The sequence below is a fragment of the Anabrus simplex genome, chromosome 1 (genome assembly GCF_040414725.1).
Source record: "Anabrus simplex isolate iqAnaSimp1 chromosome 1, ASM4041472v1, whole genome shotgun sequence".
In the NCBI taxonomy this organism is placed as follows: Eukaryota; Metazoa; Arthropoda; class Insecta; order Orthoptera; family Tettigoniidae; genus Anabrus; species Anabrus simplex.
In genome coordinates this window covers 1,543,070,345-1,543,091,641 of record NC_090265.1, presented here as the reverse complement: position 1 = coordinate 1,543,091,641, position 21,297 = coordinate 1,543,070,345, and the positions used below count along the sequence as shown (strand labels likewise).

Here is a 21,297-nt window from a genome sequence, read left to right as displayed (position 1 = left end):
ACAAACAAAATCACTTAAAAATATGGTAAGAACACGATAAAACTATTAGATAAAAAGTCTATGGATCTTATAGCACAACGTATTGGCGTCTTGCCAAGTCTTGAGTAAAAAAAAAAAAAACATGAACATGAAGTGAATCACAAAGTCCAAATGTTGCACATGTTAAAATATCACTACATCTGTGGATTGCACAGATGTAATACAACATACATACACCTCCCCTGCGAACCATGTGACCTCGCCGCGGTGGGGAGGCCGCAGGTGCAACCATATCGGATGGGTATCTGTTGAGAGACCAGACTAACGAATGGTTCATCGAAAGGGGGGTAGCAGCCCCATTCAGATCTCCGGGTGGGAACTACATAAGAGGGGGCAATCATCAGGAAGATGGGTAATGATATTCTGCAAGTCGGAGGGTGGAAAGTCAGAAGTTTGAATCGTTGTGGTAGGTTAGAGAATCTGAAAAAGGAGATGGATAGACTGAAGTTGGATGTAGTTGGTATAAGTGAATTACGTTGGCAGGAAGAACAGGATTTTTGGTGAGGCGAGTACCGAATTATCAACACAAAATCGAACAGGGGAAATGCAGGAGTTGGTTTAATAATGAATAAGAAAATAGGGTAGCAGGTAAGCTACTATGACCAGCATGCATGCATACATACATACATACATACATACATACATACATAAACACATACATTGCATCATCACTGAAGACTATTATGCCTTTCAGCGTTCAGTCTGTAAGCCTCCGTGAATTTACTAAACGTCGCCACAATCCCCTATTTGCAACTAGTGCTGTGACGTTTAGTTCTATACCTCTTATCTTTAAATCATTAGAAACTGAGTCTAACCATGATCGTCTTGGTCTCCCTCTACTTCTCTTACCCTCCATAACAGAGTCCATTATTCTCCTAGGTAACCTATCCTCCTCCGTTCGCCTCACATGACCCCACCACCGAAGCCGGTTTATGCGTACAGCTTCATCCACTTTCTACTCTACTTCATTTTGGGTCTAATTTCATCTATTCCTGCTGCTTTTATGACAATGGATTTTATCTACCATCCCTTCCACTTCCTCAAGCATAATTTCTCCAATATCACTTTCCTCCTCCCCATGAGCTTGGCTCTTTGCAACACTACCAGGAAGATTTCCTTTAACGTTGAGAAGATGTTAAAAATATTCCATCCACCTCTCCAGTGATTCCCTGGGATCTATTATGAGTTCATCTGAATTTCTCAAAACACTGTTCATTATGTTTTCCCCTCAATTTCTAAGATTTTTATTAATGTCCAGAAAGGTCTGCCAGGTTATTACCAAAATCTTCTCACGACTTCTTTTTGGATTCAATAACTATTTGTTTCACTCTGTTTCTTTCATCTACATACAAATCCCTGGCTGCCTCGGCCCTTGTTTGGAGCCATTTCTGATAAGCCTTCTTTTTACGTTTACAAGCTGCTCTCACTTCATTCCACCAAGATGTTTGCCTTTTCCCGTCTTACAGTTGTTCCTAGGCATTCCCTTGCTGTTTCTACTACAGCATCCCTGTATGCCACCCATTCCCTTTCTATATCCTGAACTTGCTTACTGTCTACTGTTCGAAACTTCTCACTAATCACATCCATGTACTTCTGTCTAATTTCCTCGTCCTGGAGATTTTCTACCCTTATTCGATTGCAGACAGATTTCACTTTCTCTACCCTAGGCCTAGAGATACTTAGTTCACTACAGATCAGACAGTGGTCTGTATCATCGAAAAATCACCGGAAATCTCTTACATTCCTAACAGATTTCCTGAATTCATATCGGTTAAGATATAGTCTATTATGGATCTGGTGCCCTTCCCTTTCTAACATCGTCAAGTACACTTTATAATCTCTCTCTTCCTTGTTGTCTCCCCTTACCCGTATATCACTTACTCCTAGCACATCCAGATGCATCCTCTTTGCTGACTCAGCCAGTTCTACTTTCTTTCATCCACAAGCCCCATTAATATTGAAAGCTCCCCAGCGAATTCCATTTCATTCGTCAAGTTTTTCCAAGGAGTCCCTCGACTGTCAAATGGGAGTGGGACTCCGTTACTCCCATAGGTCCGAGGCTTGTTTAAAATGTTCCGAGCTTGGTAAATTCATGAAGCAGGATGCTGCCCTACTTACACATAGTCCAAGTGAGGATCTCTTCTCTAACGGGTTATGGACCACCGGTGGATCGTATAGTCCTAGCCGCTTGAGCACAACATGACTCAGAATATGTCTGAGATGCCCACTCCCATTCCATAGCAACTGGTATCCCGACTCTCAGGACCACTTACTAGGCCACTCAGCCGTTGCCCATGTTTCACGAACTAGGACGTGACTACAGTAACCCACACCATGAACCATACGACCAGCATAATGAAAGAATTATTGTCATCAAGATAGACACCAAGCCAATGCCCACCACAATAGTGCAGGTCTATATGCCTACCAGTTCAGCGGATGAGGAAGAAATCAAAAGAATATATGAAGAGATAGAACAATTAATACAATATGTAGAAGGTGACGAGAATCTAATTGTGATGGGAGACTGGAATGCAGTGGTAGGCCACGGAAGAGAAGGCAATACAGTAGGAAAATTTGGATCGGGACAAAGGAACAAAATAGGAAGTTGGCTGGTTGAATTCTGCACTGATCAAAATTTAGTTCTTGCCAATACTTGGTTCAAACACCACAAACGGCGGCTGTATACGTGGACAAGACCTGGAGACACTGGAAGGTATCAAATAGACTTCATTATGATTAGGCAGAGATTCAAAAACCAGGTGTTGGATTGCTAAACTTTTCCAGGAGGAGACATGGACTCTGACCACAATTTGTTGGTCATGAAATACCATCTGAAGTTGAAGAAATTGAAGAAAGGAAAGAATGCAAGGTGATGGGATCTAGACAAGTTTAAAGAAAAGGGTGTGATAGATTGTTTCAAGGAACATGTTGCACAAGGACTAAATGAAAAGGCTGAAGGAAACAATACCGGAAGAGTGGATAGTCATGAAAAACGAAGTCAGTAGGGCTGGTGAAGGAATGTTAGGAGAGGCCGAGGTAAGAACTGAAATCAACAAAGAGACAAGTGAGCAAGGTAGTGTGGGGCTATGCCCAAGGGATCAGGAGGTCGAGGTGGTGTGTGATGCCCAAGGAAAACCCAATGCAGAGTCCAGAGGATATGGGTATAACAAAGGAGGAAGTGGGTTGAGGGATGAGAATGGGAAACGCATTATGGTGAAGGGGGGATGCAGGAGCCTAAAAGATCTGTGTTGCAAGAAAAACAAAGGTACAGAGGAGAAAGACAGGAAAGAATGTCAGAAATGTCTAAATATGAAGGGATGGAGATAGAAGGGGAGAGTGCGATGGTGACGAGAAGTAAAAATCAGGAAGGTAATTGGGAAGGAAGAGAAGGCAGGTTATAACTAGATCTGCAAGTAGGATTTGTAAATATTGAAGGATTACTAAGTAAAATAAGTAATAAGGAGATGATAAAGATGGTCGAAATTTTCAATATTGTTGCACTATTGGAGACTTGGATACCACCAGGGAAGGAGATAACTTGGTGCGGATTTACTGTTAAATGTTAAGTCAATATACAAGCAGAGTAATAAGGGGCGAATGCCAGGAGGAATAGTTGTGTTAATTAGAGAAGAGATTAGTGAATTAGTAGAGGAAATTGAGAATGAGTTGGATGAAGTAGTTTGGTTAAGATTGAACATAGGGAGGGAGATGAGAAGAGAGAGAAAGGTATATATGGCGTTTGTTTACTGTCACCCCAAGGGATCTCCTTATGCTAATGAGAAGTTTTTTGAGGCGTTATTTCTAGAAACCAGTGTTGTTAGGGAGAAGTATGAAGAGGACGGAATTTTACAACTTGGTGATTGGAATGCTAGAATAGGGGAACAAAGCCCAATGTTCAGTAAAGATGGTGAGACAGAACTCAGGGTAGATAGAAGAAGTAAAGAGGAGAAAAAAAAACAGGTATGGTGGAAGGCTACTGGATTTTTGTGAGACACGGAGGGGGATCGAGAAGGTAAATTGACATATTACAGCACAGGGGAGACGTGTGATTGACTTAGTGATGTGTTCGGAAGATATGCTAGGGAAAATCTTAATGTTAAGAGATTGAAGATTGGGTCGAAACACACCATGCGCCTGTAGGGGTGTGGTTAGAAAGAAGTGGAGGTGAAGGAAAGGAGGGGGCCAAAAAGAGGATGGTAGAGAGGGGTAACAGCTACCCTAAATATAATTGGGCTAAGAATTCATGAAGAGAACTAGATAAACCTCATGAAGAATGAGATAGAGTTAATCAGATGCCAATGGGAAGTAGCCTTGGAAGAAAACAATATCGATAGAGCCTTAGACCTAATTGAATATCCGATAAGGAGAGCTGCTCAGATAGAGCAAGGGCAGGAAAGAAGGAAGAGGGGAGGGGATGGATGGTACAATAAAGAATGCTAAGTATTAAGGTGCTCAGCTATGAAGGCTCTGAAAAAATAGAGAATAAGTGGAGGTAATGAAGAAAGAGAAACTTCCTGTAGATTAAGGTCGGAATAAAAAAGAAAATCGTCAAGAGGAGGAAGCTATGGACTATGGAACAAACGGAGTTCATTAATAGAGAATGTAGGTTAAATCAAGCGAAGAGAGTACGGGAAAGATTAAACAAAATTAATAAACGAAGGAAAAGGGTCGAGAAAATCTGGATATACTTCGGCGGTTTATTAGGAGGCAAGGACAACTGGAAGTTGGGGGATGGGATAAGGGGTTCTTTGAGAAATATGGAAGTTCGTATATATGAATTTAAAGATATCTCCATAGAGGAAGTACAGGATGTGTTAGGCAAACTGAAGAGTGGATCGGCGGGAGGATGGAATGGTATAAATAATGTTTTGTGTAAAGAAATACGTAAATGCAGACAGATGAGAGAAGGAATTACAAAACGATTCAACAAGATCTTCAATAGTGATAAAATACCTAAAGAGTGGGAATGTGGGATCATTTGTCCGATATAAAAAAGAAAGGGAATAAAAATATGCCAGGTAACTGTTGAATAATGCTAGTAGAGTATTCAATAATATCAATGCTCCAGGGATGATTTTGAAAAGGAAGGATGACAATAGATAAGACTATGATAGATAAAAACTACTGCACCATTGGTTTAGTATCTCATGCCTGCAAAATTTTAACATGTATTATTTACAGAAGAATGGAAAGACCAGTTGAAGCTGAGTTGGGAGAAGATCAATTTGGCTTCAGAAGAAATGTAGGAACGCGTGAAGCAATTTTGACTTTACGTCTGATCTTAGAGTATCGAATTAAGGACAAGCCCACGAACATGGCATTCATAGATCTAGAAAAGGCATTTGATAATGTTGATTGGGCCAAGCTATTTAAGATTCTGAAGGTGATTGGGATCAGATAGCGAGAACGAAGTATTATCTACAAACTGTACAAAAATCAGTCTGCATTGACATGAATAGAGGGCTTTGAAAACGAAGCAGCAATCCAGAAAGGAGTGAGGCAAGGCTGCAGTTTATCCCCCTCCTTTTCAATGTTTATACAGAACAGACTGTAAAGGAAATCAAAGAAGAATTTGGAAAGGGAATCACAATCCAAGGAGAGGAAATTAAAACCTTGAGATTTGCCAATGATAATGTTATTTTATCTGAGATTGCAGAAGATCTCGAGAAGCTGCTGAATGGAATGGACGAAGCCTTGGGTAAGGATACAAGATGAAAATAAGTCCAATACGAAAGTAATGGAGTGAAAGCAGGTGATGCAGGATATATTACAGTAGATTAGGAAATTAAGTCATAAAGGAAGTAGATGAATTTTGTTACTTGGGTAGTAAAATAACTAATGATGGCAGAAGTAAGGACAAAATTCAGACTAGCACAAGCAAGAAAGGGATTTCTTATGGAAAGAAATTTGCTCACTTCAAACACTGATAGAGGAATTAGAAAGATGTTTCTGAAGACTTTCGTCTGGAGTGTGGCATTGTATGGAAGTGAAACATGGACGATAACTAGCTCAGAAAAAAAAAAGAATTGGAAGCTTTTGAATTGTGGTGTTACAGGAGAATGCTGAGGGTGAGATGGATAGATCGAATCATGATTGAAGAGATACCTAATCGAATTGGTGAGAGGAGATCAAATTGGCTAAATTTGACAAGGAGAGATAGAATGATAGGACACATCTTAAGACACCCAGGACTTGTTCAGTTGGTTTTTGAAGGAAGTGTAGGCAGTAAGAACGGTAGGGGTAGACCAAGGTATGAATATGACAAGCAGATTAGAGCAGATGTAGGATGCAATAGTTACGTAGAAATGAAAAGGTTAGCACAGGAGAGGGTGGCATGGAGTGCTGCATCAGACCATTCTATGGACTGATGACAAACAACAACATACATAATCATTATAGACCGTATGCCTTTCAACGTTGTCTGCAAGCCTCTGAATTTACTAAACGTTGCCATAATCCAATTCTAACAATACAACACAAGTGGCTTTATAAAATTAATTAATCATGTACATAACCCGTCATTGTAAAAATATTGCACACGTTATTGACTGTATACATATACTGTGGAAGATTAATGCCACATTTAAATCCACTTTATGCAATGAGTCACACAAAGGCAGACTTTTGTTGAATAGAGTAAGTTGATTGTAGCTGACGTTAACAATATGGGCCTATAAAAAAAATAAAAATGATTAAGTGCAATGTTTAGTATAAAGTGTGTGTCCATCTGGTCACTCACCTTCTCGCCCGTCCCATGCATCGAGTATTGAAGCTAACCAAGCGCACTACTAGAAGGTCGTTGATAACTGACTTGGGGGGAAGGTTATGGAGAGTTTGTAGTGGGAGTAGTAAAGAATTTAACAATTATCTCTTTGAGAAGTACAGTAGAGTCTCGATTATCCGACGTAAACGGGACCTGGAGTACGTCGGATCACCGAAAATGTCGGATAATACAGAATAACTTTGAAAATGAACTGAAACAAACAGGAAGGCTAAAATAATGACATGTTTTACGGTGCTCTACTTATTGAAATTCCAATTCAATTGTACAGTACATGCAGTATTAAACGAAAACATTCCAGATGTCTTACGAAAAGAAACTTTCTCCACAGATACTAAGCTACCTAATACCGTACCGTTTTTGCCACTGATCACGCCACCCAGCACTGGCAGGAAAATTAGGGTCCCCTTCATTAAACTCCTTCTGGAAATACACAGCCTTTTCCTGCAGAATGGTGCCAGATATTGGCAGGCCCTTTTCCCAGTGTTGAGATACCAAAGAAATAGTGCTTCACTTACTTTTTCGTACTGACATTTTTTCATTGTTTTTCTCTGCTCTGGTAGAGCACAACTTTTCAATTTCTTCCCTCTGTTTTTTCCAGTCTCCCACTGTAACACGTCCAGCACCATAATCTGAAGCCACATTTTGAAGAATTTCCCCTTTGTCCAGTCTCTTTAATGCACTCAATTTGTGTTCCATAGAAACAGTCACTTTCTTCCATTTACTCGCCATACTCACAGAGGATATGAAAACTATAACATCTGCACCCAACCAATACTACAATGACTGAAGACTCACTGCACCTGTCCTTGAGAAAAACCCAGTCCTACCGCCAGCGTTCAGGCCAGTGCTTGTCCCATGGTCGCACCCTCCACAGCGGGTGTGCCTGAATTTAATCTCCACCAAAAGTTAAATTAAGTCTAACAGTGTCGGATAACACGGAATGTCGGATAAGCGAAGGTCGGATGAGCAAGACTCTACTGTATATTAATTTCCCTCGAGACTTCATTCCGATTAAGTGCCGGGTTACATTTTTGATGAATATCTATAAAACTATTTTCAAAAAATATTCAATATATTTAATAGATTTCCTTTCCTAGTTAGTTGGAGAATTCGATGGTCTTGCTTTATATCTGTGAATGTATGATTGGTATCCACCACATGAGCGCCCATTGCCGAGAATCTGACTTATTTCGCTGCATTAATATATTACTTATATGTGATGGAAAAATTGTGCCCTGTCTGATCTATGTAACGTGTGGGACATTGCTGGCACTTTAATTTATAAACTCTGGATTTCTGTAATTTATTATTGACCTTGTTGATGTTTGTTGATTATAAAAAAGATAAGCATTATTGTTTGTTGTCTTGAAGGAAACTCTCATATTAAGCTTTTTAACAACATTCGTAATTTCATAGATTTTGCTATGACTAGGTAAAAAGTGAGTAACTGTCTTCTTTCTTTTTAGCATTCTTAGTTAACGTCAAAAACTATTTCTTCTCGAGTTTGCTAACAATTTTGTTAACAAACTGCCTGTTGAACCAGTTTGTTTTTGCTATGAAATAAATAGTATCCAATTCATTCTTTGGATCCAAGTCTGACATAGGTATACTATAAGCCCTATCCTTACATCTTATCGACAGTGCCAGAATGCTGATGGCAAGGTATTGGGAAAAGACAGCACTTGATCAAGGTATTCCCGGATATTGAAAAGGCAAATGACAGTGTTGCAAAAGGCAATATGGCAGAGCTTTTGAAAGAAGAAGGTGCCTAAACGAATTGTAAGGAAACTCCAGATGTTGTACAAGGACTGTACCAGCTGAGTGAGAGTTGGAAAGAGCACTCATCATGGTTTACGACCAAGAGCGGAGTTCAGCAGGGAAGTGCACAATCCCCACCAGTCTATTACAGTTGTGGGCAATAGAAGGAGCATTACTGTGAAGTAATAGTCGTGTGACCTGAACGCAGCTGCCTTTGCTGATGACATATCAATTTGGAAGAAACAGAAGGTGAAGTGCACACAACACTCAACATGTGGAAGGCCAAGTTTCACAAGTTCAACATCAAGATCAACAAAATGAAGACAGAGGAGAAGGCAGTAAATAGAGACTGCCGACCAGAAAGTATCAATCTAACAGACCACCAGTTGGAGAGTGAGGCAGTACCTGGGCAGTATAGTTCCCAGATAGCCAAAAAAGAGATCACTAAAAGGGTGCAAAAGAGTGCCCTTTTGTACCAAAAACTAAGGACCCTTCCTAGAAAAATTAACAATCCAAAGAAAGCAAAATTAGCTATTATTACTACTATTATTATGATTATTATTATAAATAATTGTACGGTTTGAGCTATGCTCAACAGCTACTTCGCACCTCATCATCATCATCATCATCATCATCAGTTTTCCACTCCAGTTGCCCGGGTGTGGTTTATGAGCACTCTCCACTTCTGTCTGTCCATGTACCACTTCTCTCAAGACGACATCCCAGCTGACTCCTCGTTCCTATGTCCTCTTTCACTTGGTCCAGCCATCTCTTCCTAGGTCTTCCTACCGGTCGTTTTCCGGCCACGACAGTGTGTAGCCATTGTTTTGCTTTCCTTCCATCGTCCAATCGTTTGACATGGCCAAACCATTTCAAACGGGCTCTTGTCACTTTTTCATTCAGGGATTGGTACACACCAGCTTCCTCCCTTATTCTTTCATTCCTTACCCTGTCCCTTTTTGTCTTCTGTACCATAGTACGTAGGAACTTCATTTCTGCGGCTTGTAGTTTGCTATCACTTGTTGCGTTGTTGTGCAGGTTTCTAGGCCATATGTTAGTATGGGGGTGAAGTATGATTGGAATAGAATCTGCTTTGATCTTAAGGAAACTTGTTCGTTCCAGAGGAGGTTCCGAACTTGATGGTAAAACTGAGCTGATTTTTGAATGCGGTTGTTAATCTCATGCTGTATTCTGTTATCACTTGAAATGATGCACCCAAGATATTTATATTGGTCCACTGTTTCTAGCTAAGTACCTTCCAGCATTATTTTTCCTTTCTTCTTCTGCCTGTTGACAGACATAGTAACAGTTTTTGATTTATTTATTGTTAATCCGCGTGCTTTCAAATGTTCATTCCAGGTGTTCAGCCTCTTGGACTTCCTTCTCTGTATTTCCCCAGATTACCACATCATCTGCAAATGCAAATGCATTGATGTCCATATTGTTCTTCTGCTTAATTTCTTTCATGACTTCATCCATGACAGTGATAAAAAGTAAGGGTGAAAGGGTACTGCCTTGTTGCACTCCTTTAGTGGTTTGGAACCAATCAGAATTACCGTTTCCTATCTGTACGCAACTGCAGCAGTCTTCGTAAAGCATTTTAACTTTCTGGAAAAGACCTTTGGATACATTTTTCTTTCTTAAGCATTCCCATATAGTCTTCCTTGGAACACTATCAAATGCTTTTTCGAGATCCAAAAACACTAGTGTTAAGTCTTTGCCCTTCTCCCAATGCTTTTCTAACAGTATTCTAAGTGCAAATATGAGATCGGTAGTTGATCGGTGTTCTCTGAATCCATATTGTTCTTCCTGTAGTTGTGGTTCTATTATTTTCCTTAGCCTTTTTTCAAGTATTTTCTCAAATATTTTTAAATCATGAGACAATAAAGTGATCCCTCTATAATTGCTACATTTCTTCCGGCTTCCTTTTTTGAAGAGAGGTATTATTATTCCCTTTTTCCAATCATCTGGGACTTTCCTATCCTTCCATATTGCATTAATTACTCTATGAAGCCACTGTATTCCTATTGCACCAGTTGCTTTGATCATATCTGCACTGACTTCATCAAATCCTGTTGATCTTTCTTTGGGCATACTATTAAGGGCAGTCTCTACTTCCTTCCATGTTGGCGGGCTCTCTTGGTCAGGCTCATCATTGCAGCTTAAACTGACCTGCATGGTACATCACTGGAGTCTTTCCCAGTACAGTTGTATAAATTATCAAAATAGGATTTCATGATCTTCCTTATTTCTGTCTCTTCCCTAACTATGTTACCATCTGGTTCCTCTATTGCTGTTATGTATTCATTGTCTCCTCTTATATTTCGTATTGTTCGGTAAAGTAGTTTAGAATTAGTTTTGCTGTCTTGCTCTAGTTTATCTGTGAAATCAGTCCAAGCTTTCTGTTTTTCTTCGGCCACAATTTTCTTTACTCGTAGCTTCTGATCTCTGTATTTCTGCTGCAGTTCGTTTACTCTAGATTCATTCCTTTGACTTCCTTTTTGCATTTCTTTGTCTCTGGCTTTCCTGGTTTCATTTTTCGCTTTCACAGCAATCTTCACTCGATCGTTCCACCAAGGAGTTTCTTTTGCCTTCATTTTGCTATTAGTTTTAACACAAACTTCTACTGCAGCTCCGACAATGCTTTCTTTGAATCTAGTCCAGTCGATGTTGCCTTCTTGTAATGCATCTGATGGTAATTTATTGGTCACTTTTTCTGTGTATTCAGCTTGTTTCTCTCAATTCTTTAGCTCCCATGTCTTGATTTTTGGTTTTCTGTATTTCTGAGGTCTGTAAATTTGAATGTACTTTATTGTTGCGAGGAGAAGTCTGTGGTCACTGTCCAGGTTTTCACTTGGTATAACTCTGACATCACATATGGTCTTTCCTGCTTCATTGTCTGATATAAAATAATCTATCAGAGTTTTACTATCTCCATTCCAACTGTATCTTGTTAGTTTATGACTTAGCTGCTTCTGAAACCAACTGCTGTTTATTCTCAAGCCATTCCTTACACATAGATCTAGAAGACTTTCTCCTTCTGGGTTCCTGTCTCCATAACCATGTGGACCTAGTACATTTTCATATCGAAGCCTGTCTGATCCAACTTGAGCATTTAGATCTCCCATTACTATGATATTTTCCTCTCTTTCTACAGCTTCTTCTAAATCAGTTCGGAATTGTTCTTTTTCCTTTTCGTTACAGCCAGTCTGTGGGGCATACACCTGGACTACTGTCAGCACACTCTTGTTAAGAGAGATGTTCAACTTAATAATTCTTTCATTAACATATATTACCTCACTGATGACATCAATGTCCTCTCTTAATATAAAACATACACAATTTTTGGCTTCTGTTTTGTTTCCATTCCAGTGTAGTTTGTATCCTTTTCTTAGCTTTCTTGTTCCTCTTTCCTTCCACTTTGCCTCACTTAGGCCAACAGAGGTTCCTCCTTTCCATCATATCTATCAGCTCCTCGCTTCTGCCAGTCAGGGTCAGGATATTTAATGTTCCAATTCTGTGTTTTGGACTCTTTTCTTTTGGGCTTCTTCTCAAAACATCGTACTTGAACATCAGCCTTACGGTCATCATACGTTGCAGATGTTTGAGAAGATGTGTCTATCCGGTATTTGTTTTGCGATCCGAGGCTCGTTTTGTAGTTGAAAGCAATCGATATAACCCTTCAGTTGACTTGCTAAGCCTAACACTGCTGGGGATTTTCTGTCAGGGGTATTCTCCCTTAGCCTTTGGCAGTCCCCTACCTCACTGCAAGGCAGCAGCTGATGAATTTATGTGTCATTTCTTACACAAGGGTCACATCAAACCTTCTAGGGGAAACTCCTCCACCCGTAGCAGTTGGTCTTTCCCTAGTTTGTTGGGTTTGGTATCGGCCACCCAACCCTCGGCCAGACAGTCGCAGGTAGTACCTATGGTATTGAAATATACACCCCCCATGGAAAGAGACTTGTCAAGACTACAGGAATCTGAGGAGTTCCTGAGGTCCATCCATTACCTAGAAGAATAGCACAGACAAGTTAAGAAAGGAGGAGTTGTGGCAGAAAACTGGGGTTACACCATTCTTCTAGACAGTCTGCACATCCAGATTATGGTGGTTTGGGCACATGGTGAGGATGGAGTCTAGAACAGTATTAGTCAGCAAAAGAGGAAGAGGGAAAACACCTGATTGGAAGACCTGCTGGATGTATAAGGTCGAAAGTGACATTGCAACTATGGGAAGGATACTGGATGATGTCATAAAGAACAGAACATTTTTGAATAGAGGAGAGTGGACGAGGCACATCGACAGAACCTTGAAAACTGGAACAGTAAATCAATGATGATGTACCTCAAAATACTTATACACTACAAATTTTCAACCCATCACTGCGAGAAATACAGCCGTATGTAAACCATGTGAAAGCAATTTATAGAGATAAGGTCATAAATATTTTAATGAACAAAAATCTTATGCTAGTAAGGGTACAATTCAATAATTTGACGTCTTCTAATTACCAACATGTGAACTGCAGGAATACCTACATGGAATGAACATCAGATCACAAATGTAATTTTGTTTTCTTACATGACAAAAATCACTATACCTGTAAAGCTTTTTCTTTGAGTTGAGTCCAATGATCATTCAGAGTTCCAACCCTCTGCTTGATCTCATCAGTTGCAAAGTGGCCATCTTCAATCATTTGTTGTCCTGACTGGCAAACAGAACCGATACGATTTTCATGGTTATTGATTTCTGCCAATACAGCTTGATGTTTCTTGATTAGATTCTGCACACCAATCAGGTCTCGACCTACATATAAACAATTTGATAAAGTATTTGCCAAAACTAATTTATTAGTCTCTACCACAATCATGCAGAAATTGCAAATATTTTACAATTTGTGTTTCACTCAACTGATAAGTAATGCTTATTTTTTATATTTTTTATTTACACACTCTCTTCAATTACACACTCAACTGAAGTCCCACGGTTCCTATAGTCAGCTATAGTTTGTCTACCCTTTAGTCCCATTTCTTGATTAGGAGTTGGAGGTGAGGGGAGATGAATTTATATGGCGTGTTCTTATGGCCAGATGCCCTTCCTGATGCCAACCTCAGTTGAGCTAATGAAGATGAAATGACTGATGGTGAACGAAGTTGGGTAAGGAGGTAGAAGAATCTGCTGTGGCTTATGAAATGGAACAGTCACAGCACTGCCTGGAAGTGAAAATGGAAAACAATTCTCAGGGCATCCCATGATTCCTGTACTTCCCATTTTAAATTTATTTCAAATATACATTCTTTATTTATACTGGCATTATCAATTTCAATCCTCTGGATTTAAAAAAGTCATTTACATGTTTAATTCTGATTAACAATACATTTATAACAAAAATGAAAATTTAAAATACAGATATTTGTTTCAAACCACGCCTTTCCAAGAAACCATTCATTGTCACTGAGAATCTAGGAGGTGGGTTCTTATGTAGCAATATATGATTTACCGTAGGCTTGATGAAAATTACATACCACTGCTTAAACAATTAACATGTCAGTCTAATGAATCATTAAGAGTTCTTAATGGATGTGGATGAAAGAGAAGATAACATTAGGTTTGCAAACAAGATGAACAATTTTTATAAGTTATAAAGGAAGGAAACCAGCCCGCCTGGTGGCCATGATCGTTAAGGCGCTGAAGTCTAAAAACGGTCTAACACCGAGGTTAGCCGGTTCGAGTCCCGTTGGTCGAAAAAATTTTCACCATCAGAATGTTGGCCGGCAGGGTAGGGGAGGTGGTGGTATACAATTTCTAATCACTAGATTGCGTGCCAAAAGCCTGGATTAAATTCCAAACCTCTCCGCAGTGCTCATATGGAGTGAGGGCATATGACGCTGTTGATGGTGATTCGTCCGTCGGATGGGGACGTTAAGACTTGAGCAGACCCCTTGGTGCTATTCGACAGGAGTAGGCTATGTGCCGGCATCGGGTTTCACCCTCTCCCTACTATCATATATCACGTCATTCATTTCATCTCTCATTAACTCCTCTGATGAGGTTGACGTCAGGAAGGGCATCCGGTCATAAAAAACCGCCACGACAAATTCATCTCACCTCATACCCGACCCCGTAGGGAAACGGGACAAGGGTTCAGCACACTACTACTACTACTACATAAAGGAAGGAAACCATATTAAGTAGAAATTTATCTTTGGTGAAATGCAATTTCCTTCAATATATGCTCTTTCCACTTTCATCCAGTGTTGATTTCTGTTCTTTTATATAGCATTACTCTCTTTCAATTAATCACGTGCTTAATCTTACATTCAAGTAACCAGCTTGGCAAGGAAGGAAACTCTTCACTGCTGACCAAGCCTTTAGTATACTTGCTTTCTTGCAGAGTATAAGACTGTTAAAAGGGAATTCTTACAAGCCTGTGCTGCTGGAATCATTGCAATGGAAAACATCTTCCAAGGATTGTATTTACTGACTGGAAACCATATACATGTAATATTATGTACACAGATGAACAGAGAAACTGACTCCTTTAACTTTAGGAAGATTTGCAAAGCTGTGTCATTTTAAAAATGTAGCAAAGCTTACTACAAAATGATGTGTTGAGCATCATTCATCACAATATCTTAGAAGTTCCAAGAAATGAAATTCACTTTTAGCCTGTACTGTTGACCTTAACAAAAGTTGAAAATAAATCTCAATTTGTTTTTATGATAGATAAAACATGAAGTATTTTATGATATGTATTCATTTAGTGATGTCTTTCAGTTTTTAATTGTGTGGATTGAACCTTTATGTACAGTCCAAATTCATTTGATATTTCTCAATGGTTTTAAGAAGTTTATTATGATGAAAAGGTATAAAAATAATTATGGTAAATGTTAATTCTAATGCTCCATCTCTTCATATTAAAATACTTATTTAGGTTATTAACAGTTAATATAAAGTGTATTACGGCAACAAATTTACTGCTGCCGCCCATGTAAACACGCGACGTAAAAGGTACCGTATAAAAGTTTCTGTAGACGAAAAGTGTGTGGCTCAATTAGATTAAAATTTGGAAAGCCAATACTGTACACACTTTCAAGCGGCTATATCATTCATTTAAAATTTCAAATGGATTCATACGAAGCTGATAGTAAAATAAGTCGTGTGTTTACGACATTCTCACGAGCATGTTCCCCGTCACACTGAGCCTCGTGTACAGGTATGCATTATGTGATGCAACACACTGACCACAATATTCAATTTTGCATCACACTGCTTACAAGAAACGTTGTAAACAGTACTGCGAGAAGAAAAAGAATGATGAGGATTTTAAGAGAGAGGAAAAAGGACTGCAAAGAGAAGGACGATGACACCTGCCCAGTTATGTGTACGCCGCCAACAGGTACGAGAATCTGTGAAGAAACAAAGCTCAGAAGAAACTTCAGGGATTATCAAGTTACTTCCTGTACTACAAGTCCAACAACACAACGAACAACATCGATTACAGAGCTGAGTACGCCAACGAATGCTTATAAATGCAAACAAACACTGGGGAAAGCTGTAAAGCATTTGGAGCAGGTCTTATCAGTGAGTCCACAGAAGAAACGGGAAGTTGTTTCGGCGCCAAGTGAAAAATTTTGTGCAAGTTCATCCATCTCCGGCAAGCACAGGAAATCTTCACTTCCAAATCAAGAACTTTTTGAATTTCTCAATCGGGATGATATCAGTTGGCCATCTCCTTGAGCAAGAGATTTTATCATCGTAAAGGACAGTTCTGGACAAATATTAAAACAGAAACATGCAAGAAACATTCCAAGTATTATGTTTGTACCATAACTGAAAGTGATGGTGATATTTATTTTGTAACCAATTTTCGCAAATGCAATGAACCACTGACGAAAGATTAGTGCTTTTTAAATCAAAGTGAAATCGAAAGAAAATTACCGGTGCCTCATTTTACTCGTGGGAAATGGTATTTTGACGGGTCCATACCAGAAGCAGAATGAACAAAAATTGTTTTTCATTTTATATTTTTTTCTGATAAAGCTTTCATTCAAACTGTAGCCTACATAAGCGTTGAATGCTTAATTATTTTTATTTTAGTTCATTTCAAATTCACTGTTATTAGTGTTAAATGTGTGACAATTCATAAAAACACTTTACTTTATTAAGCAGGCCACATGTCAGTATCAATATTACAATTATTATTAATATTATTGGGAGGAAGGAAGCTTGTAGTTTTACTTAACCATTAACCTCACTACCATTAGCCATGGTACCTAATTTTTTACGCAAAATATGAACCATCAGATGTGACTTTCACCTCGAAAATCACACATGCATTGGGACTCTAGCCCAGTCTGTCTTGATGGTTGCATGCAGCTTGACCGCTGCGCCATCATGCCCCTTCTTTATTATTACTTATTGTGATATTAAAAAAACATTTTATTATTCAGTAATTGTATTTGATGTGGAATTTAAGATTTATTAGCCCCCCATTCCATATCGCCATAGCACAGATTCGCGCGTGTAATCCTGCAAGGCTGTCAAGTAAACACGCGACGATCTCCTTTAACTATATTACATAGACATTACGCTATTTACACATTTGGTTTTCTTTTGCAAAATGTACATTTGTTCTCCTTGTAAACAATATCTTAACATTACCAATAAAAGTTACCACAATTTGCAGAATTTAGAAAAAACTTAAAGGTATGTGAAGTTAAACACGTGATTCTTGGACTTGGCCTATACTTTTAGGAGAATTCTACCTTTCTAATACAAATTAAATTTATTCCTTTCAGGGCAACATTGAATCATGGTGCATGTTTCATCCTCAGTGGAAGACATCTTCAGCCATCAAAATTAAAAAACACAAAAAACAAAAACAAAAGGAGAACATGGATATTATATTTAAACTTTGAAAAAAAAAAACCACACAGATATTATTGGTATCTGGTCCTGTCTATGTACTCTGATAAAAATGTATCACATTATATATAGTCACATACTACATATGCATCTTGAATTCAAAAGTATAGAGTCTACTAAAAAAAGACTATTATAAAAGCATATGAATTCCATAACACACATCTTACATGTATGCCAATTTCACTTTTAATGAAAACATCGATCAAATTATGAACATATTCAAAAAATAAAACATTAACATAACTTTAAAACACTCAATAATTTTACTTTGTTTTACAATCCCCATAGTAAATAAAATCTGGAGTGAATAAATTGAAGTGTACCCAATGTCAGGCCAGTTATAAAGGTCAAACTGGACGTAACTTCCTTACCCGGTATCAAAAAACATTACTAATTCATTTTTGTCAATCAATGAAGATTTATTATCGATTCTTTGAACAGCTAATAGAGGTATTCTATTAAACATCTTTGAAAACTTATCAATATAGTCCAAAGGAATGACCCCAATGGTAATAAATATCCTAAAATATTACCACCTTACTTGAAGAGATAATTTTTATCGTGAACACTGCCACAAGTACGTGCAACCAAAATCTCCTGCTACTCTCTCACACTACCCTCAACCTCTCCATTCCTCCCCCTACACATTCACTATTCCAAACACTTCAGCTGTCCGCAGTTCAAATCAAGGCACCAAACAAGCTGACCATGCTGATGTGAGAATGGCGAGGATGTAAGTACTCAGACACTGACATTTCCTCAATATCACATTATTAAAGAATTTTTCTGAATCTTTCAAAATATTTGCTTTTTCCTTCCACAGACTTCTCCTTTATAACGCTTTTGCTCTCAGGCTATTTTCATCAGTCACGCCCAAAACACTCAGACCGTTTATCATGATTATGCATGTTAAAATGTAAAATATTCCGTATAAAGAAATCCCCAGATACAAAACTGAAAAAAATCACAATAGTACACTATTCAATATAGTTTTAGGGGAAAAAATATCCAAACATTGTTCATGGCATATTTGACTACAAAAACAAATTGAAATTTAGGAAATATATTACAAAAAATAAAAATTGGTTTTCAAATACTAAAAAAGGAAGCTGTTCTTTAGTGATATTTCTGTTCAGTCATTCTGAAAATAAGAGCATTTAATTCTGTATAACATGATATCATTTTGTTTTTTGTATTCTTATTTAGCCATGAGTTATAGCACCTGATGTAAAGAACTGTACAAGTACCTTCCTGAGTCAGCATTTGTGTTTTGGAAAACATTCTGCTATCATCACTACCTGTAAAATCAGAATCACTCTTCTTTATCTACAGCTTTTTCCACACCTGTGGGGTCGCAGGTGCGAACTGTGTCACTCATGTGGATTTGGCTTTGTTTTATGGCCGGATGCCCTTGCTGATGCCAACCTTATATGGAGAGATGTAATCATTATCGCGTGTTTCTGTGGTGGTTTGTAGTGTAGTGTGTTGTCTAAATACGAAGAGGAAAGTGTTGGGACAAACACAAACACCCAGTCCCCAGGTCAGAAGAATTAAAAGGCGATTAAAATCCCTGACCTGGCCTCGAATCAAACCCAGACCCTCTGAACTGAAGGCCTCAACGCTGACCATTCAGCCAATGAGTCAGACTAAAATCCAAACCACTATCGGCTATAAAGTCACCGTTATCGTCTTAAGTATCTAAATAATCCAAAACATCGGAATTATTTAGCCTAGAACTTGACCCAGCCATTTAAAAAAATTAGGCGTACTCCTGGCACGAAAATCTAATAACACGAAATGTTAAACTAAACTTCACATGAGAACACCGATAAATGTTGAATATAAACAAAATATAAAAAACAATAACTACTATTAAAATGAAAACAATAAAACGAAGGAAAACACGTATTTTGAAGCTTAAAGGAGACTGTACTCACAAGCAGCACACTTCAACTCGCCATGCGGTAAACATACGCGGTTTGATAAATTAATTTGTTCCAAACAGATGAGCTTAGTGTTTCTATCTCTCGAGGAAAGTGTAAACTAAATCTAAAAGCTACTATTGCTGTCTTTTCCTGACATCTGGAAGTCCATTAAGGTACTAATACAGCAATCCAAACACAGAGCCGATAGATCAGCATGCTGAGTGTTTTAAGCAATACCACTCGAGCCGATAGATCGGCTCGCTGAATGTAGAAGAGTTAATATTGTTAAGAAATCAGGTCTGTCAATCCAATCTAACAGGAACCACAGCCTTCAACAAAAGTAATGAACATATTTTATTTTTGTTTTCAGTCAAATGTTAAAAAAAAAAAAAAAAAAAGAAATAAAAAACACCTCAAGATTTTAACAAATACTAACTTATATCCTATGTGTTACTACATACAAAAGTAAGATCCTTCTATGAAGATCTGCATTCAACTGTAGTCCATTAATGACAGATCTGAATTTAGCACCACTATGTATTTTTATACAGGTAAAATTTGTGTTATGGAATTTGTATGTTTTCATAATGGTGTTTTTTTTTTTTTTTTTTTTTTTTTTTTTTTCCGTCTAGGCTAGTTTTGAATTCAAGACGCATGCATAATAATGTGACATTATTTAATGTGATAAATTTTGATCGGAGTACATAGACAGGACCAGATACCAAAATATGTTAATGTATACAGGTGATTGTTTATCCACCCTGTCAGTATATTATCAGTATTTGATTTTTATCTTGTTTTATACATATCAAATACTGATAAGATAAAGTCGGCTTCAGAAGAGGTAAAAAACAAATTAATTTTTTCACTGCCATCCTTAAATTTTGTATAACAAGTGTTTAACATATTTAATGTTCCTTGTTGTTTAAATGGGCCTAACATCTAAGGTCATCGGTCCCAGATTTAATGTGATTTACTAATTCTGTTCTTCCTCCAAGAGAAATGTCTACATCACACAAGCACATGGAACAGAATGTGAATGTTTCCGCCTTACAGTGATCGTATAAAACAAGGAAATTCACCAGAATGTCTCTCCCTAAAAGACTGATAATATAGTTTCCTAGTTGAACTAATTACGAACACAACGAAAAATACTGAATTGCTTACAAATTCGTCACACAATTCCACGAGTTTGAGAACTACCGTCAATGTTAATCACACCCACACACAAAGTTTTTCAGCTGCTACGAAGCACGACGCAGTTACTAAAGTTGTTATATATAAATTCACAGCCTGGTACCTTTCACCGATTTCTTTTCTTTAAAATCACAGCCTGCTATTTGTTTGGGAACATCTCAGTGCATGAAGTAGCAGTTGAGGTCGAACAGGTGACAAAAGCACGGTGATAATCGATAATTACATTATCGATACATTTACCGGTCGGATTTCAAATACTGTGTCTCGTATTATCAGCTGCCTCAAAAGTCAAACAAATCTGATTTGAATGCAGAAAGTGAAAACAAGTGCGGATGTTCAAAATCTGTACAAGAACGTTGTTCATCCATACAACCGTAGAACACGCTCAAACTTCGTGCATTTTATGGAAAAACCGGAATGCTTGGCAGGTTTGCAACAGCAGTAAAGAAACTAGTCAAATTTCCACTCCGACTAGATATGGGTTAGTTGGTGTGCATAACCTACATCAAAGGGCTTTTCACGGAGACTTTCAAGTGCAATGACAGCACTGCTGAAGCTACCATAATGTAGTTACAGGATCAGGCTGATAGACTGCACTCAAATTGACAAATGAACATTTTGCACCTAAGTCACTTTTTTTGCTCATTCTTTAAAACCACACA

The 21,297-nt window shown here is 38.2% G+C and overlaps 1 protein-coding gene across 4 annotated transcripts in view; it reads right to left on the bottom strand.

Annotated features, from left to right (window-relative positions):
* alpha-Spec (alpha spectrin) overlaps positions 1-21,297 on the bottom strand; it is a 459,851-nt gene that overhangs the window by 259,962 nt on the left and 178,592 nt on the right. For all 4 annotated transcript variants that reach the window (XM_067138066.2, XM_067138067.2, XM_067138068.2 and 1 more), the window contains exon 16: positions 13,186-13,391. In XM_067138066.2, the coding sequence (XP_066994167.1) occupies positions 13,186-13,391 (206 nt within the window). The remainder of the gene's footprint in view (positions 1-13,185; positions 13,392-21,297) is intronic.